General features: G+C 45.2%; 1 protein-coding gene across 1 annotated transcript in view; it reads left to right on the top strand.

Moving 5' to 3' along the window:
- BCL2 (BCL2 apoptosis regulator) overlaps window positions 1-8,701 on the top strand; it is a 191,404-nt gene extending 182,703 nt beyond the window's left edge. The window contains exon 2 of the mRNA XM_061131171.1: window positions 3,312-8,701. Coding sequence (XP_060987154.1) covers window positions 3,312-3,446 — 135 coding nt within the window. The 3' untranslated portion in view covers window positions 3,447-8,701. The remainder of the gene's footprint in view (window positions 1-3,311) is intronic.
- Window positions 8,702-20,675: the final 11,974 nt, after the last annotated feature.

Here is a 20,675-nt window from a genome sequence, read left to right as displayed (position 1 = left end):
CCCAAGTCACCTACGTTTATCTTCACAACAACCAGTTTTATGGGTGAGATAAATGAAGCTCAGCCTCGGGTAATTTGTTCAAGGTCACAGGCAATAAAATGTCAAAGCTAGGATTCCACGCAGACCTCCTCCCTTGAGCTCAGGGCTCATTCCCAGATCCTCTGTGCTCATGCTTTGGGTTAAGAGATGCTATGTTAGTTCATCCCACTTCAGAAATGATTTCTTTCTTTGTAATGCACGTCAGAAATGGGCCGTGAACCACAGTTATTTATACAAGGGGCCGGGGCTGGGCACAGGGAGGGCTTCCAGCCCAGGGCTGGGGTGCTGAGAGAGGTGTCTCGTCTGCCGGGGGCGTCGAGCACCAGGCAGAGCAAGCTGCCCGAGTCTCCCTGCTTCCCCCGTCTCCCGAGGGGGTCTCCTGGTCTGGAAGGGTCAGGTGGCCAAGGCCTCAGTCTCTTCCATATCCCACCACAGACAACTCCATGGATAACTAAAGGGACTCAGGGCCCAGCCCCTGACTCTCTCAACATTGAGCTGAAGTGCCTACTGCCCAGCGCACTCTTCTGAGGAATCGGGGGCACCTTCGGCTGGTGTGTCGGGGGTTCCAGCCTTCCCGTCGTTAGAGAGAACAGCACGGAGGGGAGGGCTGTTAGACGTCTGCTGCTGTGTCTGTGGGGCCCAGGGGTGCACTCTGCGAGAGGCAAGTTTCTCTATATTGGTCCTGACTCCTTCCTGCCCCGTTTACCCCCCTGACAAACAGTCCTGACTGTCAGCTCAGCTCTGGGCCAAGCTCACTAAGCACATGTTTCATTTATGTCTATTGCCTTGCTTTGCTAAGACTCAAACTTAGGAAACTGTTTAACAATAGGTTAAGAAAGAAGAAAGCGCTTGCGCCCTCTCCTGGTGAGTTAATCCAGTACCTCTGAAGGTAGAGTTCACCCACTTGCAGGGGAGCAGTTACTTGTCCAAGCTAAGTAACTGATCTTGCACTAACTTGACCAAAGCTATTGACACCCCAGATGGACCGTGGGGTCTTCTGAGGGCTGTGGTTAGGGAGTTTCCTCGGAACCTCTCTTCCCAAGGCTTCTCAGTCTCTTGGGGGGGATAACTCTTGTGCTAGGGCCGTCCCATACCTCGTGGGCACCCCGGTCTCTACCGTCAGATGCTAGCAGCGCCCCCTCCCCAGACCATGACTACCAAAGACGCTTCCAGGCATCGCCAGTGTCCCCTGGGGGCGCGGGGCAGGACCACCCCCAGGGAGACCCACTGCTCTAAACCCTTGTCTGCCTTTGTGGGTTTTGTTTTTGTTTCCATGTTTTTCTGGTGGCACAGCTTGTGGTATCTTAAGTTCCACAACCAGGGATTGAACCCATACTCTCGGCAGTGAAAGTGCGGAGTCTTCACCACTGGACTGCCAGGGAATTCCCTCTTGTCTGCTTTTTGTAAAAGGTGCCAAGGTCACTGGGGCAGTGAGAGAGTAAAGATGGCTCAGCACAAACCCTTCACGACTGTGGGAACTCAGCTGAGTTCAACTGGTCAACCGAGTCCAACTCTGGGAATCTGTCTCAAAACAAAAACCAAAAACAAAACCCAAATCCAAATGAGGAGGTAAGAATTTACAAACAGCTGCTCTGTGGCACAGGGAGCCCAGCCTGGCACGCTGTGATGACCTAGAGGGGTGGGATGGGGGAGGAGAGAGGGGCTCAAGAGGGGGGGAATATTTGAGTGGTTGTATGTTGTTTCGCAGAAATCAATACTATGTTATAAAGCAATTATCCTTCAATTAAAAGTGATTCAATTAAAAAATAAAAGGAATTGGTTAAATAAAGTACAGCATAGATACAGATATATAAATATATGTGGTGGAAAATTATGCAGTCATGAAAAATAATTGTGCACATTTATATTTAATAACACAGGAAGTTCCCCTAAAGATGCCTTAAATGTTCACCTTTGAGATTACTGCCAAGATTTCCAGAGGTGGTTGTATGTAAGAGGAATAATTTCAAACAGGCCGAGTATCTGGGTAATGTATTAGGCCAAATACAGAATTCAAACCAATGTTTGATGTTAGAAAACCTTAATCATTAATTGAACAAACATTTCTCAAACACCTACATGTACTAAGACCACGCACAGCAGTGGGGAGACAAAAATGATACCTGATCCCTCTACTGCAATACTTGCCCCAAACACACAAAAACATGGCAAGCATCATCAGACCTTCCTCACACAGTGATGCTGCATATCTCTGTATGCTACTGTCTCCCTTAGTGAAATTGTGTGCTCTAATTCCAGGTTTGGGGGGCTAATTGGAACTATATCTTGTTTTCCCCTTCATATCTGATTAATCCGCCACGGGAAAAACACTTCACTTACTGCTTTATATATTCAGATGTATATGCATGCATGCTCAGTCGCTTCAGTCGAGTCCAACTCTCTGTGGCCCAAAAGACTGCAGCCCACCAGGCTCCTCTGTTCATGGGATTTTCCAGGCAAGAATACTGGAGTGGGTTGCCATGCCGCCCTCCAGGGGATCTTCCTGACCAGAGGATTGAACTCACATCTGCCTGCTTCTCCAGCACTGCAGGCAGCTTCTTTACCCAATTGAGTCACCTGGGAAGCCCATATATTCAGGTAGAGTTGTCCAAATACTCATTGGGTACAAACACAGAATCTAATCTTCCCCAACAAATCTAAGAAATGAGCATTCAATGGTCTCAGCTTTTTTCTTACAGCACAAGAACAAAGTAAAGGACTCTTTAAGATGGGTATGAAGAATAAAGAAAATAATGCGTGTCAGGCATTCGTTACAAGTGCCTGGCCCATAGCAAGCATTCAGTAAAGGAGTAGTTGGGGTTGTTTAAAAAATTATTTTTATGAATGTCCATGCTAGCTAAAATTGCAAAGCCTCCAGTATTTCTACTGCTTTTGCTGTTTTATTTTTCCCGTTAGCACTTACACCCTCTAATACACTCTACGATACATGTAAGTTTTGTTTACTGTCTGTCCCACTTCACTGGATCAAAAATGTTTGAGCTTTTGGTCTTTTTCACTCATGGCTGTGTCTCTGCTGTGCCTGGTATGTGCGTAAGGTCTCAATAAGTATTTCCTGAATGAAAGTGAAAAGAGTGGGTCTGAAATCATCCCCAAAGCACGTTTGACCTTTGCCCTCACCCTACTGAAGGTGCAGGCACTTCAGATGACTCTCCCCCTGTCGGCTGGCATTGTGCTGGCACACTTTTTGTTGCAGCAACAGGAAATATTTAATACTCTAATACTGTTTTTCTCCCGCCCTCTCCCCTCTGCAGGACGCCTTTGTGGAGCTGTATGGCCCGAGCATGCGGCCCCTGTTTGATTTCTCCTGGCTGTCTCTGAAGGCACTGCTCAGTCTGGCCCTGGTGGGAGCTTGCATCACCCTGGGTGCCTATCTGGGCCATAAGTGAAGTCCACAGGCCTGCCACAAACAAATATGCAAAAGGTTCATGAAAGCAGGAGAAATAATATGCATTGTCACTGATGCACCACTGGAGTGAAGCTGTGGCCTCTTAAAAAGAAAAAGAACAACCAACCAACCAACCAACACCACCACAAACAGCTTTCAGGCTCAACGTTGAATCAGCTACTTACTGCCAAAGGGAATACAATTTATTTTTTACATTATTAAGAAAAATAAGATTTATTTATTTAAGACAGTCCCGTTGAATCTCCTGTCTTTGGAAACCCCACCACTAATTACTAAGCCCCACCCGGATGGCTCTACCTGGCTCTCTTGTGCCTGTAAACACTGATTTTTGTTCCATACTGTTGGCTGGACTGACTCAACCAGCTGAAAAGCAAACAAACCGACAAAGGACCTGACTGTTCCAGAAGCCGGGTTCCTGGCTGTTGGGGGTTAGGCAGAAGGTGTTCATTTGCTTTTTTTTGGGGGGTGGGGGTGGGGCTGGAGGTTATATTCTTAAGAGGAAAGGTGCTCCGAGGGGAGGCCTTTCTTCCCAGGCCTGAAGAAGGGGCACTGCGCATATGGTACACACCAGGTTTGAAGAAAAAAAAAAAAACCGGGAACTTATGCTAGCACGAATGTCCATGCTAGCTAAAATTGCAAAGCCTCTACTGCTAATTCGCTTTTGCTGTTTTATATTTACCGTTAGCACTTACCACTCTCTAATACACTCTACGATACATGTAAATTTTGTTTACTGTCTGTCCCACGTCACTGAATCAAAAACGTTTGAACTTTTGGTCTATTTGGACTTTGTATTTGCCAAGACCTCCACCCCAAAGGACCGTGACGGGAAAAAAGCCCTTAAATCATAGCAGAGTATTTTTTTAAGCTACCAATTGTGCCGAGAAGCATTTTAGCAATTTATACAATATCATCCAGTACCTTAAGCCCTGATGTCCTTCTTCTCATATTTTGGATTCGCTCCCCCTCCAAATACTGGTTTGGCGCTGTCCGCGTAGGAATCCCCTGGACCGCGAGGACGCGGACGTTTTCGGTGACGTCTTCCGCACCAGGCGCCCGGAGCGCCGGCTTCTCCGCCGGGGGCCGCGGCCGGCAGCCCCGCCTCGGGCGGCCTGAGGCCTCGTCCTGGCGCTGAGCCTTGAAACGAGCCATGTGTCCGCGGGCGGCCGGGAGAGAAAACAGGAGGCCTGGGCCCCGTGTAGGCCCCGCGCCGCCTGGAGCGCGGAGCTGGGCCGAGGCCCTGAGGGCGCGCGTCTCTGTGGAGGAAACAGGCGGTGGCGAGGGACGCGGCGGCCCCAAAGGAACGCGCGGCCTGTCTGCGCTGGGCCTTGGCCGCCAGCTTGTGCGCTACGGCGCTCGTCGCTGTGGAGGAAACAGGAGGTGGCAGGAGTCGTCGCTGTGGAGGAAACAGGAGGTGGCAGGAGTCGTCTCTGTGGAGCGGAGGAAACTGAGGAGAGGGGAGGCATGGGAGCCGCCCCCAGAGAAACGCGAGGCCTGTTGTGCGTTGGGCCGCCAGGCTGTTTGCGCCGCTTCCAGTGAGATTTTTGAAAGACTTTGGGGAGGGTCATAAATCGTAAAGGAAGCGTTGAAATGGATTAACTGACCTATGTCTGTGGAATTACGATGTGAAGCATTATCTTGTCATTGTAGTTTGGTTTTATTTGAAAAACCTGACTGAAAGGGATGGGGGGTGGGCAGGGAAGCTCCAGGTGTGGAATGTGGGGATTATCTATATATCCTGGGGCGTTAAACAAGGAAAAGAGAAAAGTCAGTGCTGGAAAACGCTAGAAGAGTAGCAAAAGAAGAAAGATCTCCAGCTCATAAACTACAAAATATTTTTTTTCAAGTTTAGACTCAGCCTTGATAACGTATGTGGAATAACTGTGGCATTATTGCATTATAGCATTTATCTGTATACCATTTATCTGTATTAACTTTGGAATGCACTTGTGTTCAATGTTTAATGCTGTGGTTAATATTTCGAAAGCTGCTTTAAAAAAAAAAAAGATCTTAGCATCTCAGCATCTTTTAAAAAAACTGTATTTAGTTATGGGCTCTACACTAACTGTTAGCAAAATGACCACTTCTCCCCTTTGAGATTTTTGGCTCTCAATTCTTTCAAAGCATTTCTGAGGAGGTGAGATAAGCCCTGGTTCTCAGCTGCCTGAGAAATCCTGGAGCTTGCTGGCCACTCAGCCACTTTGTGTCAATCAATCTACATCCACTTCCATGTCAACAGAATTGTTTATTGTGAGGGACAGTATCTGTTGTCCCTTCAGCCCTTTTCCTTTAGATTCACCTGTCTTGGCCAACTCAGAATTTAACTTACATCATTTAAGAGTGCATACATGTTTGGTTAAACCCATGAGGTTCATTCACTTGGAAATCCAGATGGAAAATGACCAGGGGATTAAATTCTGGCTCTGATGGTTTGATCCTTAAAGATGGTTTCTGGGGCCTGTTTCCATGGAAACCTATTTAGAGCCCTCCAACTCTCCTTCCACAGGGTCCTTCTCCGTGGCCATCCTCAAGTTCTTCCTGAAATGCAGTGGCACTTAGGCCCCACGCGGAGAAAGGGGGAAACCCATGGTATGAAGCCAGACCTCCCTGGCGGGCCTCAGGGAACAAGACGATCAGACCTTTGAATGATTTTAATTTTTAAGCAAAATGTTATCTTATGAAAGGTTTACACTGTCAAAAGTGATGAATATGTAATATCAAATTCTGTGCTGCTATCCTGCCAAGATCATTGTAATGGAGTCGGTTTGCAGTACACTCCAAGTGGCGAGCTCCTCCAAGCTGCTTTAGAAGTAACCATGAAGAACACGGACATTTTTAATATAAAACTTGTTTGTCTTTGGTTATTGTTGTTGTTATTGTTCAAATTGAGATTTGCAGAGTATTCTAAAAATGTATATATAAAAAAGGTCATAGAGGCTAATTTCAGGCTGGTTTCCTTTTGCTGTGGGATTCCATTATCTGGTTTTAATGATAAGTGTTCCTGGTTACCTGACCCCAGAACTGTACAGTATTGTGGCTGCACTCTCTCAAGGAGATCAGACCTTTGAATGATTCTAATTTTTAAGCAAAATGTTATCGCTAAGGGTAGCTGAAGTTGCATTTTTCTTGTTGTTAAAAATGTTAGAAGCAATGAATGTATATAAAAGCCTGAGCTAGTCATTTTTTTTCCTTCTCCCTTTTTGCATTGTCTCAATTATCTTGCAGTTGGACAGCAGAGACGCAATTCCTGCCTATTTGGTGTGGAGGAGGGATTCACACCAGAATTGCCCTCAGCGTGGTACACAGCCCACCCAGGTCAGGGTTCAACAGAACACGTGCACTCCCCAAATGGAGTTCAAGGGTTCTTAAAAAAAAAAAAAAAACCCACAAGGAGCAAACCACCCAAGAACCTCCTGGGTCCTCCCAAGCCCTCACTGCACAGATAGCCTGAAAGAGGGATCAAAATGACAACTTGCATCTTTTGCAGCAAACAGCTCATCTCAGATTTTACAGTGGCTGAAAAGTCTTATGGGCTTGAGATTTGGATTAAAGTCACCTTCTGAAAGAAGAAAGCACTTTGCTATGGTTCAAGCCAAAACCCAACATCCTCTGCCCCAGCCCACTTATCTCTGCCTACTCAGATATGACCTTCCATTTAGATGGACCTCTGTTTCATTAGTGCATGTTTATGCTTATCATTTAAAGACCTAGTCGTGGCCCAATGTGGGAAATTAGGAAGTGACTGTAAATCAAGAGAAGTTCTAATAAGTAGGATTAAACTTAAGTATGTAGGGCAGCCCCAATACATGTCTGGCTTTTTCACATCAAGGATCTATGGGATGAATTGCAAATTGTCTGTACTGGAATTAAACTTATGCTAAAGTGACAAATTTATACATGTGAACTTAAATTCTAATTTCAATTATACTTTTAAGGCAGTGGCTGTTTTTATACTTCCTTATAACTTATAGTTAGTAATGTACACCTCTTCTATCAGAAAAAAAAAACAGGAAAGGCTTGAAATATAAGCCATTCTAAGGAAATTAGGGAGTCAGTTGAAATCCTATTCTGATCTTATTCTGTGGTGTCTTTTGCAGCCCAGACAACTGTGGCTACACACTTCTTAAGAAATACAATTGTACATTGTCAGGCTTATGAACATTCCAATCAGATCTTTATTGTTACTCAATTCGAATCTTCCCAGGGATTTTCGTTTTTTAAATTATTATGGGACAAAGGACATTTGTTGCAGGGTGGGAGGAAGAATTTTCAAATGAGCAAAACATTCTCAAGATTGGATCAGGGTGTGGAGTCTTTAAGAATAGCCAGGACTGTAGGATATGGAATAGAATCAAGTGAGGACTTCACGAGGATCAATGTGACGCCTCTGTGAAAGACTTTATGCAACAAATAAGAAACACTTTTAAGTTCTGTGGTGTATTTAGCTTCTGAGACAACAGAACAACTCAAGAGTCCAGCTCTGTATGACAATGAAGATGAACCAAAGTTCTAAACATCTGCCGTCAATGGTGTTAATTTCAAGCCTGGATATGTCTAATGGCTATTTAAACAATAAATTTGCAATTTTTAACCAATGGGATGGTTAATGAAAACCTTCTGGTTGGTAGGGACATCTGTTTCTAAATGCTTTATTGCGCACAATACGGGGGGTGAGGAAGTGAGACTGAATTGGGTAAGTAATAATAATACAAGTCCCTTATCCTTACCCAAAGAATCATTTAGCTACATGTCTGTGCTCATAAGACTAGCCTTAGACAGCCATGAAATATACATCTCCGGGGGCAGAAAGAAAACCACATGGAGTATGAATGGTATTGCCCCAATTCATCATAACTACCCCAGGAAAATAACTGAAAGCCAATACATATCCTATTGATGACAAGGTTGTTTTGGGTCCCAAGGTAAGATCAGCAGACAAAAACACTTGTGGAAGATGGAAAGGCTTAATCAAAAGATCCAAGCCTGTTACTAAATATGACTATAGTGTATTAGTAACTCCATATTCCTAAACCTTTTAGGGAATCTGCAGTGGGCCTTCCAGCCAGCTCACTTCATTGTTTTTGCCTCTGGGGTAGTGTTTGAAGGTGTGATAGCTGATCACATTTCTTTGGAGGAAGCATGTTTTTATTATACTATCTTTTCAACCAAGTTTTGCTTTTGTTTTGAATTACTGAGATTATTTTCATTTTCAATAAAATAAATGTGTAAAAAGTAGTTTTGTATTGGAAGCTTTTGTTACCAAGATGTTCGCACTTCTCCCTTCCATGGGATGTTTGTAAGATGGATATTTCTTAGGGGTGGCTGACATCCTGCAACACTGTACACACACACAGAAATACATGCTAAGTGAGCTTTAGATAGAAGATAAAGTAAGTCTCTAGTTGGCCAGCATTAAATATCATGAAGTTTCCTTTGTGTTGTTGGGGAGAGCCACGCTGCCACTCAACTCTCCTTGTCTGTCCAGTTAATATTGTGAAGAAAAATAAAGTACCATGTAAGATATTGGCTGTGCCCTGGAATTGTTTGTAATGCGGTGATGTGATTTTGCTCCATCATTCAAAGAACTTCTTAACAAGCCAGCAGAGCCACTGGGAGCCTAAAGCCCTGGGGGCTCAGGCTATGGATTTGTCCTACTGGAGAAGTCACCTTAGAAGGAGGCTTTATTTCTTGGTTACTTACCTTCCTGGTGTGGCCCAAGGTGGACCAGCCTTGAGTTTTACTTCTGGAGGAAGCCATTGTGCCTGCTGGCTGTGTTCCTTCACACCAAGTGAGGATCCCAGCCTCTGTGTTGCATAAGATTGTATGGAAGAGGGAGAAAGAATCTAAAACTTATGGTTTGAAGTGACTGTTTTAGGATAACCAAAGCAGTCACTAGCTTTGGAACATAAAGACCTTAAGTAGCCGGGCACCTGTTGTTGTTCAGTTGCTGGACTGCAGCATGCCAGGCTTCCCTGTCCTTCACTATCTCCCCGAGTTTGCTCAGACTCATGTCCATTGAGCCAGTGATGCCATCCAACCATCTCATCCTCTGTCATCCCCTTCTCCTCCTGCTCTCAATCTTTCCCAGCATCCGGGTCTTTTCCAGTGAATCAGCTCTTCGCATCAGGTAGTCTAAGTATTGGAGCTTCAGCTTCAGCATCAGTCCTTCCAATGAGTATTCAGGACTGATTTCCTTTAGGATGGACTGGTGGGATCTTGTAGACCAAGGGACTCTCAAGTCTTCTCCAGCACCACCTTTCGAATTACTAATTCTTCAGCACTCAGTCTTCTTTATGGTCCAAGTCTCACATCAGGGCGCCTGTGTTTCCCTCTGACACTGCTACCCTAGATAGGCCTCAGTCCTCCAAGGCTCTTCCCTCCAACTCAGCTGGTCGGGCTCTGGTGGTGGCATCCAGCTGTCGAGCCTTTGCTGGCTGCCCGCCCTGGTCCTCAGGACCTTGGAAGTGTTGGCTTCTATTTTATAGGCAAAAACTGAGACTCATAGACAATATACCCAAGTCTTCAAACCTCGTGAACTGCAGAGGCAGGATTTGAGCTGCGGCCTGGTTTCCCAGGCCCTCACTTCCCCAGCAGTGTTCTTCAATCGGCCGCACATGGAAGCCTCGGGGCACAGCCTCTGCGAGGGGTAGGCCGGCTTGGGGTGATGGGAGGAATCCCTGTTCTGGGCATCCTGGGGTGCTCTTTGTCCTAGGCAGCCCGGTGGTCAGGCCAGCTCTCCTCTCCCACCCTCCCTTCATCTGCAGCAGCTCATAAAACAGAGGCACACACAGCCATCCCTTCTGGAATCTGGCTGTGAGGCTCTGCGCCCTGTGCAGGTGGCCTCGCCATGACCGCGGGGAGCATCGGCTCTTCCCAGCTCCGTGTCAGTGAAGTCAAGTTGGTAGCTTGAAATTGGCCCCGGTGGAAGGATTTACACCATAGAAATGAGCACAAGTTACAAAGCAGAGCTTTCTGTCCTCCTTGCTTGCTTGCTTCCTTCCTTTTTTCCCAGAGAGCCAGTTTACCTGCACACCCCTAGGCATTGTCCTGTGGTATTAAAACCACTGGGGTACCAAAAGATACGATATGAAATCCTTGGGCTGTATTAGACAGTAATGCCTGGGGAGCTAATCCTTTTGCAAATCGCTTTTCCAATTTGTTGCTTTCAACATAGGTGAAAGAATACCTAGTTGAGACAGATGGCAGGTGTAGTTTTGTTTGTGGTTTTTTTTTTTTTAATGTGATTTCAAAATATAACTCAGAAATCCGGAGCTGAGTAACATTACTATAACAAAACTCGTTCCGCTGCCTCATTCTCAGTATTTGAACGGCATTCCTTGAAGCTTACATCCATAAAAACAAAGAATGGGCTTGAAAAACGGAGAAGAGGCTTACTAGCTCTTTCTATTAATAGGTAGTTCCTATTTATAGATACATGTCCATCTTGGTGGGGAGGGCGAGGATGATAAACCAGCCCTATTTATTCCATTATCATTTACAGTCAGAGACTTCCCCAGTAGTCCAGCGGCTAAGACTCCGAGCTCCCAATGCTGGGGGCCTGAGTTCAATCTCTAGTCAGGGAACTAGATTCCACTTGCCACAACTGAAAGATTCTGCATTCTGCAACTAAAGATCTGATCGAAGGGCCTGAGTGCCACAACTAAGACCCAGCACAGCCAAATAAATAAATATTACCAAAAAAAAAAAAAAAAACCCAAACCCACTGTTTTCAGTATTTCCAATAAAAGTAAAAATTTATATTTAATAATGATTTATCAACATGTATAATATATTTGTATATTTTTCTCAGTTGGGTAATAATAATCATTGTATGGGCTTCCTTCATAGCTCAGTTGGTAAAGAATCCGCCTGCAGTGCAGGAGGCCCCGGTTCGATTCCTGAGTTGGGAAGATCCACTGGAGAAGGGATAGGCTACCCATTCCAGAATTCTTCAACCTGGGAACAAAAATACAAAGCCTTGCGGGCTTCCCTGGTGGCTCAGATGGTAAAGAATCTGCCTGCAATGTAGGAGACCGGGGGGTTCGATCCCTGGGTCAGAAAGATCATCTGGAGAAGGGAATAGCAACCCACTCCAGTATTCTGGCCTGGAGAATCCCATGGACAGAGGAGCCTGGTGGGTTACAGTCCATGGGGTCATAAAGAGTTGGACATGACTGGGCAACTAACACATGGTCACAGAAACTCATAGACTTATTATGTTGTTGAAAGTTATGAGAGGTTAACCAACTTTAAACTTTCTGTTGTAAGAAATATCATATTAGGATAAAATGGAGGATTAGAGAGATGAATTTGAGAGAAGGAACAATGTAAGATTTCCTGGTGTCAAAAAATAACTTGTTCCTGTTTTTTTCATGTAGTTGACGCTCAGTATCAGATTATTTATTGTATGTAGATTCTACTGTCTATGATTAAAAATTGAGGCAACAAAGGTATTGTACAATGTCATTTGCTAAAATAACTTCTCAGACAAACTCGTTATCAGTGTATGTCAACATTCTATTTCAAACTGGCCTCGATTCAGGGATTCTTTCTGGGAAGAGACGTTCAGAGATGAAGGGATGGTGCCACAACCAAAGGCCGGTCCAGGTCTGACGGGCGTGTTTCAGGAGAGCTGAGCAGGAACCCTGACTGATCAGGATTCCTTAATCCCACTCAAGTCCATCCGGAAATTACTCCAGCATTTTATCAAGAATCCTAAGTACTTCACAGAAGGGGCTATAAATTACCTCATACAGATAAGTTCTACCATAAGTAGTTTTGGGACAATTTTCTTCCTCCTACTACTCACAACAAATCTGAAAGAAAATCCTTTGCAACTATTTATATTTAAAATTTAAAAGTTGAATGTCAACTTTTAACCATGTTAAAAGTTGAAACCATGTTTCTGCCATGTTGAAGGGTGGTACACGCCTTTTCACACTTTTTTCAAGGGCGCACCCGCAAGTGTTGGGAAATCCCTGCCCCGTCTGCCCCTCTGAGGACTCCCTGTGGAGTTTTGTGTTGTTGTTTTTTCTTTCTGCACTGCAAGGCTTATGCGATTTTAGTTTCCCGACCAGGGATGGAACCCAGGCCCCCTCGACAGTGAGAGCACAGAGTCCTAACCACTGAACTGCCAGGGAATTTCAGGAACAAAAAATTAGTAAATAAAGCCCTAGGATTACAAAAATTCAGTTAAATGCACAAGCATGCTTCTGTTGTACAGAACTGTGGGAGGCTAGTCAATTTTAAGTGTACTATTTTCATTGCATATTTATGTCTTAAAATCCCTTAATTCTGTTTCTTTTGCATTAAAAAAAAAAACCCACAAAACTACTTCTTACCCTGCTTGTCAATTTTCTGCCTGTGTGTCCTCGGCTGTGTGCTCTTGTATCATGTTTGATCTATGCTGACGAAGTATCTGAGCCCATGTCTACAAGGAAAGGCAGACTTCCCTGGTGGTCCACTGGTGCCAACGCAGGGGACATGGGTTCAATCCCTGGTCCAGGAAGATCCCACATACCTTGGGGCAACTAAGAGCATGAGCCAAACTCCTGAAGCCGGGGAGCTCTAGAGCCCATGCTGCGAAGCAGAGAAGCCTCTGCAGTGAGACGCCCGCACGCCGCAGCTGGAGAAAGCCCCGCACAGCAACACAGCCCCAGCGCGGCCAGGCGAAAAAACACAACCGGCAGGAAAGGCTCTCAGGGCGTGTCCGTCCCTTTGTCTTTCCTCACCTCCGAGAGCCCTCTGACTGGTCTCCTACAGTCCCCCACTGACTCAGAATAAGAATCTCAGAGCGACTGTCAAATCTCTGAAGAGCTTGAGATTTCCCCTACTTGTGAGTTAGCATGTCAGCCTGCCACCATCTCACAGATGCTGGTGAGAACGTGAAGTGCCTGGGTCAGCGACAAGGACAGCGTGTCACTCAGAGCCACCGCATCGGCACTTCTGAGACGGCTCTCCACCCCCCGCTGCCACCAAACGACAAGAAGAGGATAGAAGACCTCGGCTCTCAGAGGGGTGTGATCTAGGAGAGGAGCTCTGCGGTTAGGAGCTTAGGAAGCTCTTGTCTTTGATGGGGACCAGTCGGCGCATCAGCCCTTTGCTGTGGAAAAAGACACCAGGTCTGTCCTCTAAGGCTATAAAGCTTTGTTCTGGAAGACACTTAATCTCTGCCTTCCAACGTCCTTGGACAGGTAGTCTAGAACAAAGAGCAGTCAGCGCCTCGCTTGCAGCACGAACAGGAACATGACAGACTCATGGTGAATTGTCCCCTAAGAGTGACCTGACAAGTCCACCCCTGCTGCAGGCCAGGCCTAAGGGCAAAGACAGCAAAACGGACCCCTGTAGGCATCGCTCCTTGAGGCTGAATGTTCTAGCCACAATTCTCAGCCCTCAGCTCAGTTCAGTTCAGTTCAGTCGCTCAGTCGTGTCCGCTCTTTGCGACCCCATGAATCGCAGTTCACCAGGCCTCCCTGTCCATCACAAACCCCTGGAGTCTACTCAAACTCATGCCCATCAAGTCTGTGATGCCATCCAGCCACCTCATCCTCTGTCGTCCCCTTCTCCTCCTGCCCCCAATCCCTCCCAGCATCAGGGTCTTTTCCAATGAGTCAACTCTTCGCATGAGGTGGCCAAAGTACTGGAATTTCAGCTTCAGCATCAGTCCTTCCAATGAACACTCAGGACTGATCTCCTTTAGGATGGACTGGTTGGATCTCCTTGCAGTCCAAGGGACTCTCAAGAGTCTTCTCCAACACCACAGTTCAAAAGCATCAATTTTTCGGCACTCAGCTTTCTTCACAGTCCAACTCTCACATCCATACATGACCATTGGAAAAACCATAGCCTTGACCAGACAGACCTTTGTTGGCAAAGTAATGTCTCTGCTTTTTAATATGCTATCTAGGTTGGTCATAACTTTCCTTCCAAGGAATAAGCATCTTTTAATTTCATGGCTGCAGTCACCATCTGCAGTAATTTTGGAGCCCCCAAAATAAAGTCTGACACCGTTTCCACTGTCTCCCCATCTATTTCCCATGAGGTGATGGGACCAGATGCCATGATCTTAGTTTTCTGAATGTTGAGCTTTAAGCCGACTTTTTCACTCTCCTCTTTCACTTTCATCAAGGAGCTTTTTAGTTCCTCTTCACTTTCTGCCATAAGGGTGGTGTCATCTGCATATCTGAGGTTATTGATATTTCTCCCGGCAATCTTGATTCCAGCTTGTGCTTCTTCCAGCCCAGCGTTTCTCATGATGTACTCTGCATATAAGTTAAATAAGCAGGATGACAATATACAGCCTTGACGTACTCCTTTTCCTATTTGGAACCAGTCTGTTGTCCCATGTCCAGTTCTAACTGTTGCTTCCTGACCTGCATACAGGTTTCTCAAGAGGCAGGTCAGGTGGTCTGGTATTCCCATCTCCTTCAGAATTTTCCACAGTTTATTGTGATCCACACAGTCGAAGGCTTTGGCATAGTCAATAAAGCAGAAATAGATATTTTTCTGAAACTCTCTTGCTTTTTCGATGATCCAGCGGATGTTGGCAATCTGATCTCTGGTACCTCTGCCTTTTCTAAAACCAGCTTGAACATCTGGAAGTTCTCGGTTCACGTATTGCTGAAGCCTGGCTTGGAGAATTTTGAGCATTACTTTACTAGCATGTGAGATGAGTGCAATTGTGTGGTAGTTTGAGCATTCTTTGGGATTGCCTTTCTTAGGGATTGAAATGAAAACTGACCTTTTCCATTCCTGTGGCCACTGCTGAGGTTTCCAAATTTGCTGGCATATTGAGTGCAGCACTTTCACAGCATCATCTTTTAGGATTTGAAATAGCTCAACTGGAATTCCATCACATCCACTAGCTTTGTTTGTAGTGATGGTTTCTAAGGCCCACTTGACTTCACATTTCAGGATGTCTGGCTCTAGGTGAGTGATCACACCATTGTGATTATCTGGGTCGTGAAGATCTTTTTTGTACAATTCTTCTGTGTATTCTTGCCACCTCTTCTTAATATCTTCTGCTTCTGTTAGGTCCCTACCATTTCTGTCCTTTGTCGAGCCCATCTTTGCATGAAATGTTCCCTTGGTATCTCTAATTTTCTTGAAGAGATCTCTAGTTTTTCCCATTCTGTTGTTTTCCTCTATTCCTTTGCATTGATCCCTGAGGAAGACTTTCTTATCTCTCCTGGCTATTCTTTGGAACTCTGCATTCAAATGGGTATAGCTTTCCTTTTCTCCTTTGCTTTTGCCTTCTCTTCGTTTCACAGCTATTTGTAAGGTCTCCTCAGACAACCGTTTTGCCTTTTTGCATTTCTTTTCCATGGGGATGGTCTTGATCCCTGTCTCCTGTACAATGTCACGAACCTCCGTCCATAGTTCATCAGGCTCTCTGTCTATCAGATCTTGTCCCTTAAATCTATTTCTCACTTCCACTGTATAATCATAAGGGATTTGATTTAGGTCATACCTGAATGGTCTAGTGGTTATCCCTACCTTCTTCAGTTTAAGTCTGAATTTGGCAGTAAGGAGTTCATGATCTGAGCCACAGTCAGCTCCTGGTCTTGTTTTTGCTGACTGTATAGGGCTTCTCCATCTTTGGCTGCAAAGAATATAATCAATCTGATTTCGGTGTTGACCATCTGGTGATGTCCATGTGTAGAGTCTTCTCTTTTGTTGTTGGAAGAGGGTGTTTGCTATGACCAGTGCGTTCTCTTGGCAAAACTTCTCAGCCCTACTCCGTCCTAATTCCTCCCGTTGGACACACCCCGTGTACCAACATCTCTTTAAGAGGATTACAGAAAATATGATCATGGTTCCTTAGCTAAGAGCTGACTCAGTGCTGCTGATCCTCAAAATAAAATACCCCTTTTTTTTTGATAGTCCTCAGTCTTGAGGGGCAGAGGGGCGGGAAAAGCAAGGTAATAATGTTTTGGGTAAACAGATTAATCGTCAACTCAGGAGGGGAACTTGGTTTTAGGGGTCCCAGTTTCAAACCTTCAGCCGGTCATTCCTGCTCAGTGCTCTTTGAACAGGTTGATGAGTGGATCCAACAGCTCAACAAATGTTTGTTGAGCTCGACTCCTAGGACAGTGTGGGGCAGAGCCTGTCCTCATCTCAGGAACTCTCCACCTGGTGTCTGAGGCTGTGCAGGGCCCTGTGGGGCTCCTGGATGCCTGGCCTTACTGTGTCCCCCATTTCTTTGATTATGGGAAATCATCTTCATTCAGCATCCCTGACTGACCCTGAGTTCCGATGGGCAGATGAGCAGTTGCTACTTAGGGAAGGGAGGGGATGCAAGACCAGGGAGAAACAGTCAAGAGCACCCGTGGGGCTAGGTCCTGTTTCCCCATCAACGGATACACACAGCAATACTTCTGAGTTATTTTACAGACACTGAAACCCCTCCTTGTGGGAGAAGTTAACCATTAATGACGGTATGCTGCCCACAAGCATGTAGACCCCAGACCACTTAGACTGAAGGTTGATGATGCTGACTCCTACTTACCTCACCACCAGCTCATCAGAAGAATGTCCACGAGCTGATCACACCATCTTTGAATAATTACTAGAAAACTTCTCATTATCTCCCCCAAGTTGGGACAGTTTTGAGGGCATTATTAGCCCACTGAGGCCCCCTTGAATAAAGCTATTTTTTTCCACTTCACCCAAAACGTGGTCTCTGAGATTTGATTTGGCACCAGTGTACAGAGAAGCTGAGCTTTTGACATCATGTCTTGCTTATTTGATCTTCTTTTAAAAAGGTTAGTCAATAAACATTGAATAAGCTCCTTGTTTTCTGAGGTCATCTTACATCAATCAGGCTAACTTGCTATTTCACATCAGTACATGCTGTCTTCAAAAATGGGTTGGTTTAGGACTTCCCTAGTGGTCCAGTGGTTAAGAATCTGCCTGCCAATGCAGAGGACATGGGTTTGGTTCATGGTCCAGGAAGAGGCAACTTGCCCCAGAGCAACTAAGGCCATGCACCACAACTATCCAGTCTGTGCCCCAGAGCCTGGAGCAGCAGCTACTGAGCCCACGCGCCCCCCGGAGCCCAAACTCTGCAATCAGAGAGTGACCCCTACTCGCCGCAACTAGAGAAAGCCTGAACACAGTGATGAAAACCCAGTGAAGCCAAAAAATAAATTAATTAATTAAAAAAAAATTTTTAAGGGTTCTTTAGGGAGAATTTCCTACAGACAAAACTCATAAACATCTCTTCCTAGCCAAGCTTTGGAACGTTCTGTCTGAAAAAAAAAACTGGCTTAGATGCTTTGTAGCTATGGATTTTTCTCTGCCTTTTCTGTTTTTTCCAAACTTTTGAGCCCACATCATCTCGGGTCCCAGCAAGTGAGGCGGGGGTGGGGTTGGGGCTGCACAGCTGGGGAGGAGAGCTCAACAGCGAGGGGCCGGGCGGCCCCAACCTCACTCCCGAGGGGAACCCCGTGCCCCATGTCCACGTGGAACTCCTCAGCCAGGGAACCAGGGAAAGAAAAGGAGAAATCAAGTATTTATAGGAAAATTATTTCTCACAAGCAAGCATTTGTTCTAAAAGCTTTTAGAAATATAATTATTTTTCTCCTTCTCCAGGTTTTTCTGTTTTTAATATGAAACACTTTCAAGTCCCCTGGTTGAGTTTCCAGGAAGCCATAATCCATTTTGCCTTGGGTGGAGCTTAGGAAAGAAACTAGGTCTCAAAAGTGAACATGTTTCCATTGAAATTGCCACATGGAACTCTTGCAGCTTCTTTAATGTGCTTGCATAATAAGGAGGGCCCCATCCCCCAGGGCAGGGTGGACCAGTTTTCCCCTGGTCTTCTGATCCAGGAGTTTCTGTCTTCTCTGAGGCACAGCTGGACTCCTGCCCTCACTCAGCCTCACCTACTAAGTTATGTCCAAGGGGGAAACCTCTGAAGCAACGCCTTCCAATAGAAATAAAATGTGAACCATGCTTGTGCTTTTTCATATTCCAGGATTCATATTACAAATTAAAACAATACATGGAATTCATTTTAATAATGAATAAATAATTTAAATAACATTTTCTTTAACTCAATATATCAACATACAATCAATATGAAGATGAATAAGCTTGTTTCCACCCTTTTTTCTCAATTTATCTATTTATTAAAGTGTAATTGACACAGTATTTCAGCTGCACAGTAAGGTGACTCAGCTATACATACACACACACACTACTTTTCAGATTATTTTCCATTATAGGTTATTACAAGATATTGACTATAGTTTCCTGTGCTATACAGTAAATCTTCGTTGCTTGTTGCATATCTATTTTTTAATTAGAAATCTAGCATTAATTCATACTAAGTCAAACAAGTGGAATTAAAATGTCATAAATTTCTTAGTTAGGCAAAAATTCATACGTTTTCTAAAATACATATATTATACAAACTGCCCATCAGGCTCCTCTGTCCATGGGGATTCTCCAGAGCAAGAATAATGGAGTGGGTTGCCATGCCCTCCTCCAGGGGATCTTCCCAACCCAGGGATAGAACCCAGGTTTCCCGCATTGCAGGCAGATTCTCATCTGAGCCACCAGGGAAGCCCCACACAAAAGCTTTTCTACTACACTTGATAAAGGCTTGAGAAAGAACATTTAAAAAAAAAAAAAGCAGAAGAGATGGAGAAGCTAGAAACATAAACTAAATGAAATTCCACCCTTTTTTATATCAAATCTTTGAAATTGGTGTGGAATTGACAGTTGGAGAACATCTCAATTCAAGAGAGCCAGGTTTCAGGGGCTCACTTGCCATGTGGGGCTGGTGTCTCCCATGTTGCACGGCAGCACGCTAGACTCTGCAGACATTTACTGCTCACACATGAACCACATGCCTGTAAAATGCCTTCCTCTGCCTGCCCCAGTCCTCCTGCATGCTAGGTCACTTTAGTTGTGTCTGACTATGCGACCCTATGGACGGTAGACCAGCAGGCTCCCCTGTCCATGGACCTCACTCCCCCTGCCCCTGCGCTAATTAAGTTGGGAAGGCTGGAAACCACCTTTCTCTCCTACTGCCTCTGTTAGGGGAACCACTGACCAAAACTGACCAGGCATGATAGTGACCACTTGCATGAGTTGTCTTACAACTGGATGTCCTAGTAAGAACTCGGAACTGACAATCTCTCACCAACCAGGAGAATTTGGGAAAGGTCAAAAGAAGAGAGGAGACCCCCGTCCATATGTCCTACCAACCTCCCAGAATCCTTCTCGCTGGAATCCATCCTGGCTGAGTGACGCGTGCGCCAACAGGAAGGACCCCGAGTTGGAATGATTGACCGGAGACATCCTGGAAACTGACCGCATCACCATAAAAGCCGAGCCTGTGAGCCACAGGGCGGGGCCGCTCTCCCGGGGTCCCTGGCCCCCCTGCCTTCCGCCCGGGTTTCCTTCCCAATTCAGTCTCTTGCTCGGTCAGCACACTTGCTTCCTCGGACAAGTCGTTTCTCAGTGTTAGATAAGAGCCCACCCTCTGGAGAGGGCCCCCCTTCCTGCAAAACGTCAACCCCTCTGTTTCAGACTTACACAAAAGAATTCTTACTTTTGAAAGATTTGCTCTGAGGTCATATGGGAAACTAGATTGCTGTATGTCCAATCAAAATATTGTAAGCCCTCATGGTGGCCTTTGGACACTTGCTATCAGAAGATCTGGATTCAAATTCTGGCAGAGGAAAGTATGAGCTTGGGGAAAGCATTCCACCTCTTTAAATCAGGTTTCTCATTGGTTCCATGGGCTGTAGCATTTGTCCCGGCATGACCTACCAGCCATCTGGGGTGGTGGTGTTAAGATCAAAATGGTGAATAATAAAGGGGTTTGGAAGTGCCATCCAAAATAGAAAAATCATATCATTTATTATTTCAAGGTATTAAAGACTGTGCAGCCACAGAAAACCACAACCCACAGTATTTACAAAGACAGAGAAAGGATTTGTATGAGGAAACTGAATCAAAGAAATAAATTCCTATAATTACCTACAATATTAATCATTTTCTTAATTATTTCCAACCTTGACTTCTCATCTTTATTTACTGAGACAGAAAAAGACAGAAAATGATAAATAATCCCCAGGATAATAACTGTGGACCTTGAAGCCAGGTACACATCCTGAGACTCCACCTGGGTAATGCCCAACCACCAACTTTGTAATGATCTTGACAGTGACTCTGCAGAGAACATTGCCCGTGGACCTTA

This window comes from Dama dama, chromosome 27 (genome assembly GCF_033118175.1).
Source record: "Dama dama isolate Ldn47 chromosome 27, ASM3311817v1, whole genome shotgun sequence".
Classification (NCBI taxonomy): Eukaryota; Metazoa; Chordata; class Mammalia; order Artiodactyla; family Cervidae; genus Dama; species Dama dama.
The sequence above is the reverse complement of the archived record's forward strand: the minus strand, read 5'-3'. Positions and strand labels throughout refer to the sequence as shown.